General features: G+C 38.4%; 1 protein-coding gene across 1 annotated transcript in view; it reads left to right on the forward strand.

The window, feature by feature from the left end:
• Nucleotides 1-1,773: 1,773 nt before the first annotated feature.
• LOC103736548 (olfactory receptor 1J4-like) overlaps nucleotides 1,774-11,336 on the forward strand; it is a 20,961-nt gene continuing 11,398 nt past the window's right edge. The window contains exon 1 of the mRNA XM_008836057.2: nucleotides 1,774-2,261. Within this exon, the coding sequence (XP_008834279.2) occupies nucleotides 1,774-2,261 (488 nt within the window). The remainder of the gene's footprint in view (nucleotides 2,262-11,336) is intronic.

Below are 11,336 nucleotides of genomic sequence, written 5' to 3' on the forward strand. Positions count from 1 at the left end.
AATATCAAAAAAAGAAGCACTTTGTAAATTTTTGCTGACTATTGGAATTAAATCACATAAGTGCTACAAATTTACTGTCTGATTTGAATTAGTGAGTGTACATTCTGGTTTGCCCAGGGAAGGCGTAATGGAGACCAACTGTTCAGACATAGTCATTCTGTTGTCTCACCTTCCTCTCTCAAGAGACCAGCTATGACAGCACACAGTGAACTACAGAATTATCTCATATATGAACATTAGCAGACAAGCAAGCTGGTGGCATGGTGTAACTTTGAAAGACTGAAATTGTTTCAGCCTTAGCTGAGAATTAACTTCCTCCCTTTCTCCCTTCCTTTATCTCGCTCTCTCTTTCTTTCCCTTCGTCTCTCTCCCCTTCATCTCGTTTTTTGAAGTAATATCTCTTTATGATTTAGACTGGCCCAGAACTTGATATGTGGCTGAAACAAGTTCAAACTCATGATCCTCCTGCCTTGGTTTCCTTAAATTCTTGGACTCCACGTTTTCCAACACTGTGCCCATTCTGGATTTCCAAATGAATGAAGGTGTAGGATCAGTGGAATGTTGATGAGCAGGGCATCTGATCATACTGACAAAGTTTGGAATTTTGACAGCATCAGCTAGAGTGGTTGGGATGGGTTACTTAACACCCCAGAGAATTAGTATTCTTATGCCTAAATTTATTAATACAATGTTAATTGCCTTTGTCATAGTAAGAAGTAATTCAATACTAATTATGATTAAGATTGCAATAAATTAGATGATTATTAATATTATGAGTTGAATATTCAAAATCTTGAAGCATGATAAAGTTCTTGGGATTCTGGTATGGAAGTTTTTCAGGTCTGTTACTATGAATGAATCCTTGTATTGGGAAAGAGGCAGAGAAGTGCAGAGAGCAGAGAGTAATAGGGAAGGAGGAAGGAGATAGGGAGAGAGGAAGGGAGAGAGGAGGGGATAGGAAGAGGGAGGGCAGAATGGAGTGGAGGGGGGATAGTAAGGTGGAATGAAAAGGTCAAACTTCTATGTCATTGCTGCTGTTAGGGATTTAATCCCCATCACCATGGTCTAGATTCTGAGCCCCTACATCTGCAGGGATTGTGAAATTCCAGGAGATTAGTTTTTTTTTTTTTAAATGTCAGACCTGGGTATGGGCAATCACATCTCACTTTTTTGTTTTTCCGATGTCCTGGAGTTTGTTAACAAATTTTCTGCTGAACTTGTCCTACTGTAGTAATGAACATGGCTGAATATGGCCATGTGTAAGGATCTGCTCTAAGATCATTACTTGCGTTAATCTAGATTTCCACCAAATTTTTATAACAAGATAGCACTGTTATGCTGTATATAAGGAACTCAGGTACACAGGGAAAGTGGCCCAGGGAATCTGAAGAAGTAAATCTCTGAATCAGGGCCCATCTTAAGCCTCCTGGTGTGAAGGCTGTCTTCTTGCTCAATATTCTATGAAATAATTATACAATGTGTGCTCCAAAAGGGAATTTTATTATCTGTTAACTTTCCAGTGCTGAAAACACTGTTTAGAAGAAGTGAATAAGTGAAAAATTTGCATTCTTTCTTAAAGGCCATTTGTTAGGACTGGAAATGTCCTCTCTGTATTTAGTATGAGTCCAATCAGAGATTTATACTACAAAGTGTGGAGTTTGTATGAATTTGGATGCAGTCCCCTGGAAAAAAATTATGCATGTTATGTATGCCTTGTGAGGATCTCAGGTTTCTGATAATTTCTGCTCTTTCATTCCCAGCAGGAAGAGGACCATGAGGAGAGGGAACCAGAGCAGTGTGTCTGAGTTCATCCTCCTGGGGCTCCCCATCCAGCCAGAGCAGCAGGGCATCTTCTTCACTCTGTTCCTGGTCATGTACCTGACCACGGTGCTGGGGAACCTGCTCATCATCCTGCTCATCAGGCTGGACTCTCGCCTCCACACCCCCATGTACTTCTTCCTGTGCCACCTGGCCTTCTCCGACATCTCCTTATCATCTGTCACCATCCCAAAGATGCTCAGCAACATGCAGACTCAGCACCCGTCCATCCCTTATGAGGGGTGCATCTCTCAAGTGTATTTTTTCTTGTTTTTTGCAGCTGTTGACAATTTCCTTCTTGGAGTGATGGCATATGACAGGTATGTGGCCATCTGCCACCCACTGCACTACATGGTCATCATGAGAGAGGAGATATGTGACTTTTTGGTGGCTGGATCTTGGTTCCTCTCTTGTTTGCCAGCCCTGCTACATACCCTGCTCCTGTCCCGCTTGTCCTTCTGTGCTGCCAACACTATCCCCCACTTTTTCTGTGATCTCAATGAACTTCTGAAGTTGTCCTCATCAGATACCTCCCTCAATGAGCTAGTTATTTTCACTGGGGGTGGAGTGTTGACCCTCCTTCCATTGAGTACTATTTTTGCCTCTTATATATGTATTAGTTTTACTGTCCTAAAGGTCCCCTCCATGAAGAAATTCTGCAAAGTTATGTCCACCTGTGGCTCACACCTCTTCTTGGTGGTTTTGTACTATGGGACTCCCGCAATGATTTATTTCTTTCCTTCCTCAAATAATTCCCATATTAAGGATTTAATTTCTTCAGTAATATTTATAGAGGTTACACCCATGTTAAACCCCTTCATCTATAGCCTGAGGAACAAGGACATGAAATTGGCTCTGGAAATACTTTGTAGAAGAGTTATTTCAACCAAGTGAGTGTTATGTGCTCATGTTCTTACTTACCCTAGAGATGCTTCCAGAGATATTCCCTTAAAATTGTGTAGCTCTATAGCGCAAATTGCAAAAATGACCACACTATGGTCATTTTTCAGTTTTGGTGTTTATTTCCCCACTCCTTCAATATGTGCAGATTTTGTGACTTGATTTGACTACTAGTTTTTGTGGAAATATTTATGAGATTTGCATGTGTAGAAGGACTTTGTCCTTGCTATATTTGTGTGTCCCACGCTGCCAAGAATTGAGTGTGGAGAGTTAGCCAAGGAGGGAGGGGCTTCTGGACACCATCTTTGGAAGGAAGCCACAATCAGCCAGGCATGAGTGATGGTGGTGGTGGTTGGGGGGTGTCAAAAAGATGGCCCCAGCGTCTCACCTGCGTGGACTTGGAGTGGTGGTATTCACAAACCTGGGGCAAGACTGTGGGCCCAAAACTTAATGGAGACTGTGGGTGGGCATGAAAACAATCTGGAACAGAGAGCTTAGCAGCGCAGAGCTGGGTGCCAAGTTCTTCTTTGTAAATTCCTCCATTTACCACCTCCGTACCCAAGATATAAAATGAAAAATTCACATAAAGGTGTGTTATATGGTCTGTCTGATAGTGCAAGAGACCCCAAGAGAACTCGGGAAACAATTTTTAATTATGAAGTTACCATATAATTTACCATATAACTTAATCTAAGTCTGAATGAAGAGGCATGGCTAGATGAAGCACAGGAAGGATGCTCCAGCTAGCACTTCCTCAGCACGAAGGAGGGAGTTTGGGGCATTGATGAGTCCTAGTTGAGATTATCTGAATTGAGCCAAGTCTAGAAGTGCCATGTGTCTTAATATGGTTCCAGGCAAAATTGCCAGACTGCAGAATTATATGAACTACCATTTAAATCACTGTGTTTGGGGATTATTGTTTCATAAGCTAACTGATGCAGTGACTTCCTGTCAATGATAAGCTCAAAACGTTTCCCTTTTTCTCTCTTCCCTCCTTTTTTATCCTCTGATTTGTCTTCCTTCCCTGTCTTCTAGATCTTGCTGACTTCAAGACATAGAAGGTCATGGGTATGCAATTTCCCATGATCTTAGCCTTAGCTGTTTCTACTGCACCGTGGTATTCTACCCTACCCTTTTTAGTCAAGTGTAAAAGTCAAATTTACAAACATTATCTCACCTACCTATAGATACATTAAACACTTGTCATGATATCAAAATATATAGACCTTTTTCTGAAGGAAAATATCAGAAATGCGTCTTTTTGTGAACTTATTGAGCTATTGTACATCTTATGTAACAGTTCATAATTCAGTTTAGATCACCTCTGCCATCCATGCCCCTGAACTTCCACTGGACCTCATGTATTAAAAAATCAGTGTTGAAATTACTGAAATAGAAACAAACAAAAAGACATAAATACAAAGAATTAAGAAAACAAGTGGATTCTTCCCCTACAGGTTTTTGTAACACATCTTTACTTTGTATTTTTAATGTCATAATTATAATATGTTGTGGAAAGTAATTTTCGGTAATGCATTTTGGGTTCTAAATGCCTCTTGTGTTTGAATGTGTTTCTTTCTCTAATTTGACGGTTTCCATTGAGCAGATTCTCTGTGCTTCAGTGTTGTTCCTCAGCTAAAGGAATGTGTAGGTTTGGCTCTTCCTTGTATCCCAGGAGGCGTGGACATTGAGTTCATGATGGTTATTGATTTGTACATGATTATTTGAATTATCTTGACAATCCGATCTTTTTACTCTTTCTTTTCATTTTTTTGTTGCTTTTTGCTGTCTTTTTTTTCAAATGTATAATTTTTATTGAATTTTTGTGCATTTCATATAAAACATCTTAAAGATCTTTATAACCCCTCCCATATCCACACCCATGTAGTCCCCCCCCCCGCACTGGACTTCATGGATTATATTTGTTAAGGCCTATTGAATCAAGTTTGTGTATCCAGATGTCCCTCAGTGCAAATTCATCCACTGGGGTTTAGTCAGCCTATCTAGAGTCACTCCCTGAAAAGAGATCAACTATCCCTCATCTAGCAGTACTCAGCTGCCAGTAGTCCTTCGACTAAGGTTGGGGCCTACTGCCCATAATCCCTAATCCTATACTGGGTTTTGGACTTATTGAACTTGCATGCTGGCACCATTCCTGTAAGTTCATACAGGCAAGTTCCCAGGGGCCTGGAAGACTCTGTATCCTTATGGTCAAGCACCAACCCTGATTTTTACAATCTTTTGGCCCCCTCTTCTGTAATGGTCCCTGAGCTATGGGTGGGTGATGTTTAATACAGGAGTCTTACCCAGGTACACACTCTCAGCAGTCTTTGATTCTCTACACATTTTCTCACTGTGGCCTTTTGTGTTCATTTCACTCTGTTGTATGAGGAAGGTTCACTGATGAGAGTTGAGACATGCATTAGTTCTCTCTAACCCCCTGTTTTACTATGTTCCATGAGCCTTAGGTATAGATATTCCACTGTAGATGGGTCATTTAGGGCTGGGCATCTCTCAGACATGTATTCTCTGTGTAACCAGTAGTGGAACACTGTAGTAGTCTCCATCTGGTGCAAAAAGAAGATTCTCTGAAGAGTGGTGAATAGTACATGTCTGAAGGCTTTATATCAAGAAACAAAATGCCAGACAGGAGAAACCTCCCTTCAAGTTGTTGGTCAGGGTAATCCAAGAGACTCTTAAAATGGCCATTGCCACAGTCTTTCATTATCTCATAGAACTTGAAGGTAAGACCCTATCAATGAAAACAAGACTTATTTCAGACACAGGACTTTGAACAATGGAGCTGGAAGTGACCTGGAAGCCTTCTCCGTGAAGACCAGATCTCATAGTTCTGGAGGATTATAGGAAACTGCTAAGAAAGAAAAGCAATTAATGGTCCAATTCTACCTTTACAGTCTAGTTACCACAGCAATGACCAACCCAACATATTATGGTGGTGTAAAACAGCACTTTTTTTGGTCTTTTTGAGACAGGGTCTACCTGTAGTCCCTGCTGTCCTGGAAGTCACTATGTAGACCAGGCTGGCCTTGAACTCACAGAGATCTGCCTGCCTCTGCCTATCTTAGGAGTAATCAATGGCTATCCCTGCTACATTTGTAATTACAAAGTCAATATGTAAGTTAACCTAAGATAGTCTGTATGAAGAGGAAAGTCTACATGGAGGTCAGCAAAGATACTCCAGCTGGCGCTTAGTCAGCACAGTGGACCTAATAAGGGATTTTAGGACACTGATGAGTCCTAGTTGATATTATCTGAACTGAGCCAGTCGTGAAGTACCATCAATCCTAATATAGTTCCAGGACTAATTGTGACACTATAGAATTATTATGTAAATGAATATTTTAATCAAAGTGTTTGGGGGTTATTAGGTGGCATAAGCTATTTGGTGCAGTGAGCTCTTATCACTGATATGCTCAAAGATTTTCATTTATTCTACCATCCCTGCTTTTTTGATCCTTGGATTTAATTGTCTTCCTTCCCCGTCTTGTAGATCTCATTGACTTCAAAACGTACATGCCCATGGGTATGCAATTTTCCATGATTTTAGCTATAGCTGTTTCTATTGCTCCATGCTATTCTCCCATGACCTTTTTGGTCAAGTGTAAAAATAACATTACAGAGCCTCCAGTGTCCTGGTCCCAGCACCTTCCCTGGGTAAGCCCAGTGTGCCCACTGCACCTTGACTCCCCCAGCCACTTTGACCTTCCCAGTAAGCCAATTAGAAGCGACATGAGAAAGCCTCACCAATAGGATGAATGAAATGGAAAACAAACTACCAAGAAAGGAAGGTAAGTGGACAAATTAGATCACTCAAGCAAAGACTATGAAAAATTTAAGAAAACACAAGAATGGAATATGCAAGAATTGTGTGACACCATAAAAAAGCAAATTTATGAATCATAGACATATGGAAAAAAGAAGAATCTCAAGATAATGGTATTGAACAAATCTTCAACAGGATTATAGAAGAAAATTTGCCAAAATTAAAAGACATCCCCATACAAATAAAAGAAGTATATAGAACACCAAATAGACAGGACCAGAAAAGAAACTCTCCAAAGCGTATTACAGTAAAAACACTAAACATTCAGAACAAAGAGACAATACTGAAAGCTGCAAAAGAAAATCAAGTCACATATCCAGGAAAACCCACCAGGATTACAGCTGACTCTTCAGTTCAAAATATGAAAGCCGGAAGAGTCTGGGCCAAAGTATTCCCAGTTCTAAATTACCACAGATGCCAACCCAGATTCCTTTACCCAGGCAGAATGTTTATCATAGTTGAAGGGGAAAGAAAAATCTTCCATGGCATAAATAGGCTGAAAGAATTCATGTCCACAAAACCAGCCCTTCAGAGAGTTCTTGAAGCAATACAAAGAGCTGAAGAAAGGTATAACTATACATAAGGGGTGACTGAAATAAATTCAATGAAGGTATAACTGTGGAAATGAACAGCTATATCAAGAATGTGAACAAAAATAAAAATGACAGGATTCAATATACACCTTTCATTAATAACTTTAAATATCAATGGACTGAAATTCCCAGTAAAAGATACAGACTTGTTGAATGGATTCAAATCCCTCTATTTTTCCATTTCCAAGTGGCAAAATTCAAATTCTTCAAAAGAATTTCAATAGCAAAAGCCTGCAGTTCTCTGTGGAATCTTAAATCTTGTTAAATCTTCTTTAATAGTCTGTTTCAGTCTTAAATTAATATGACAATAAATTAAAGAAAAAGGTTAAAATAAAGAAACAAAACCCTTTTTTTTTGTTTTCTGCATGAAACTTATCTCACTTTCAAGGACAGGGACAACCTTAAGGTGAAAGGATGGCAAAAAATATAGCAAGCGAATGATACTAAGAAAAAAGCAAGTGTTGCAATTCTAATATCTGATAAAATAGGCTTTAAACTAAAACTAATCAAAAGAGACAATGATGGTCACTTCATTTTGATCAAAGGAACAATAAACCAAGAAGATATTACAATCATGAACATATATATTCACCAAACTCTGATGCACCCAACTTCATAAAAACAGCACTGCAGGACTTTAAGACCTAGATTAATCACAATTATTAATAGTAGGGGACTTCAATACCTAATTGTCTCAATGAGATAGGTCAACAGGACAGAGAATTAACAGAGAAACATCTGAATAAAACAATACCAGATATCAAATGGACCTAGCAGACATCTACCGAATATTCCACCCAAGCACCAAAGAATATAATTTCTATTCAGCGCCCAGGGAACCTTCTCCAAAATTGACCATGTACTGGGGCACAAAACAAACATCAACAAATACAAAAAGATTGAAATAGATTGAAACAATTCCATGCATTCTGTCAGACCAGAATGCAATAAAGTTTAAAACAATACCAGAAGAAACACTAGTAACCACCTGAACACATGGAGATTAAGCAACACACTCCTGAATGATCAATGGGTCAAAGGGGAAATTAAGAAAGAAATAAAAGTATTCCTGGAACTAAATGAAAAGGACAATACAGCACACAACAAAACCCTCTGGGACCATTGAAAGCTGTCCTTAGAGGGAAGTTTATAGCTCTAAGTGCTTACACTAAAAAATCGGAAAGAACACAAATAAATGACTTAACATTACAACAAAAGGCACCTGAAAAGCAACAACAAATGAAACCCAAATCCAGGAAACAAGAAGAAATAACAAAAATCAGAGCAGAAATTAATGAATGAGAAACAAAGATAACAATACAAAGAATACCGAATCCAAGAGCTGGTTCTTTGAGAAGATGAACAAGATTGATAGCCCAGTGAGCTAAAAGAAAGAAAGAGCACCTCCAAATCAAAAAAATCAGAGATGAAAGGGGAACACCACAACAGACATCAAAGAGATCCAGAACGTTATAAGGGACTACTCTAAAAGCCTACATGTTTCTAAATTTGAAATCCTAAAAGAAATGGATACCAAAAATCATGAGAACCACCAAAACTAAACCAAGAGGAGATTAACAGCTTAAACAGCCCCATAACACATAAATTAAAACAGTAATACAAAACCTCCCGACTAAAAAAAGCCTAGGACCAAATGGATTTACAGCAGAATTCTAACCAACATTAAAGGAGGATCTACATCTAATACAACATGTTATTCAAAAAGATAGAAATGGAGGAAGAAATTCCAAAATCCTTCTATGAAGCCAGCATCACTCTAATACCAAAGCCAGGTAAAGAAACAACCAAAAAAGAAAACTATAGACCCTTATCTTTAATGAACACAGATGCAAAAATCCTTAACAAAACACTTGCTAACTGAATACAGACACACATTAAAAAGATCTTCGAGATATAATCTTTCCAGAGGTGCAGGGATAGTTCAATATACGGAAGTCAATAAATATCAAAAATCATATAAATGGGCACAAAGACAAGGACCACATGGGCATCTCAATAGATGTACAGAAGGCCACTGACAAAATTCAACATGCAGTTTATGTTCAAAGTCCTATAGGGAATTGAACTGGAGGGAACATACCTCAACATAATTAAAGCCATATCTAACCCAGAGCCAACATCATTCTAAATGGAGAAAAACTGGAAGCATTTACATTGAAATCAGGAACCAGACAAGGCTGTCCACTATGTCCACTCCTCTTTAACATAGTGGTTGAAACTCTTGCAAGAGTAATAAGACAAGAGAAAGGAATGAAAGGAGTAATAATTGGAAAAGAAAAGATCAAAGTATTCCTTTTTGCAGATGATAGGATATTATACCTAAGAGATGCCAAAAATTCCACCAGAAAATTCATATAAATTGTTAACATGTTCATTAAAGTGGCAGGTTACAAAATCAATCTACAAAAGTCTGTAGCCTTTCTATATACCATTAACAAGCAATCAGAGAAAGAGTACATGGAAAAGCTCCCCTTCATAATAGCTGCAAAAAAAATAAAATATCTCAGAAAAGACCTGTACAATGAAAATTTTAAATCATTAAAGAAAGAGAATAAGGAAACATGAGAAGATGTAAGGACCTCCCATGCTCATGGACTGGAAGAATTAATATTGTAAAAATGACTATTCTACCAAAAGCCATTTATAGAGTCAATGTAATGTCAATCAAAATCCCCATGACATTTTTCACAGAATTGGAAAAAAAACCGTCCAGATTCATATGGAAGCACAGAAGACCTCAGATAGTCAAAGCAACCCTGAGCACTAAGAGAAATGCTGGGGGTATTACTATACCAGATATTAAACAGGATTACAGAGCTATAGTCATAAAAACAACTTGGTACTGGCACAAAAATAGACCCCTAGATGAATAGAACAAAACTGAAGACCCACATATGAATACATGCAATTCGACAAAGTGGCCAAGAACTTTCACTGGAGGAAAGATAGCATGCTGAGCAAATGGTGCTGGCAAAACTGGATCTCCACCTGCAGCAGAATGAAATTAAACCCCTATCTTTCACCTTGCACAAAAGTCAACTCCAAATGGATCAAAGACCTCAATGTGAATCCTGAAACTCTGAAACTGTTAGAAGAAAACATTGGCAATAATCTCCAAGATATAGGTGTAGGAAAAGATTTTCAAAACCAGACGGCAACTGCCCAGGAAACAAGGTCAATAATCAACAAATAGGACCTCGCTAAATTAAAAATCTTCTGTACATCCAAAGAAGCAATCAAGTAAGTGAAGAGAAATCCCAAAGAATGGGAGAAAATCTTCACTGGTGACACATCTGCCAGAAGGTTTACATCCAGAAGATATATCTAACTGAAAAAAAGAATCAAGAAAGGAAGTAACCCAATTAAAAGATGGGCTAAAGAACTGAACAGAGAATCCTCAAAAGAAGAAATAAAGACAGCTAAGAAGCATCTTAAAAGATTTCAATATCAATAGTAATTAGGGAAAGGCAAATTAAAACCACTTTAAGATTTCATCTTACCCCAGTCAGACTGACTAAGATCAAGAGAACAAATGACATCAAATTTTGGAGAGGATGTGTGGAAAGGGGAACGCACTTCCCTTTCCCTTTTGTTCAACCCATATGGAAAACAATATGGAGAACTCTTAAAAAACTACAAGTGAACCTAACATTTTGTCATGGAGCAGTGACCACAGACCAAACTTAAAAGACTTGGGGATCCCAATGGATAGAAATCAGAATGCAGGGGATGCAGAGGCTTTTGTATCAGTACATGTTTATCGTGAACTTAAGCAAGCTTATATAGAAAGCAGATCAGGAATAACTAAGGAAATACTAAGGATACATCACTAAACAGAATGTACCCAAGGAATAACCAAGGATATATTATGTTACCACCAAGAATACATTACCTCACAAACCGAAACTCACACAAAGTTTACAGTATCCAAGATTCAGCTACATAATATTTATAATATCTTAGATATAAAGTTTACTGTTTGTGATTACTCTTAGCAACTACTAGAATCTATTATTTCTATATAGAAACCAAGCTTACAGTGCTGAGAAACTCCAGTGCCCATAAACTGAAACAGAACTCTAGTTATGTTTCCAAGACTGCTAATTAATCAGGGAAGCATAGCCTGTCAACTCAGACCACAGAAGCAGAGAGCAGGGAAA

This window comes from Nannospalax galili, unplaced genomic scaffold, assembly GCF_000622305.1.
Source record: "Nannospalax galili isolate Female #2095 unplaced genomic scaffold, S.galili_v1.0 scaffold1198, whole genome shotgun sequence".
Lineage (NCBI taxonomy): Eukaryota > Metazoa > Chordata > Mammalia > Rodentia > Spalacidae > Nannospalax > Nannospalax galili.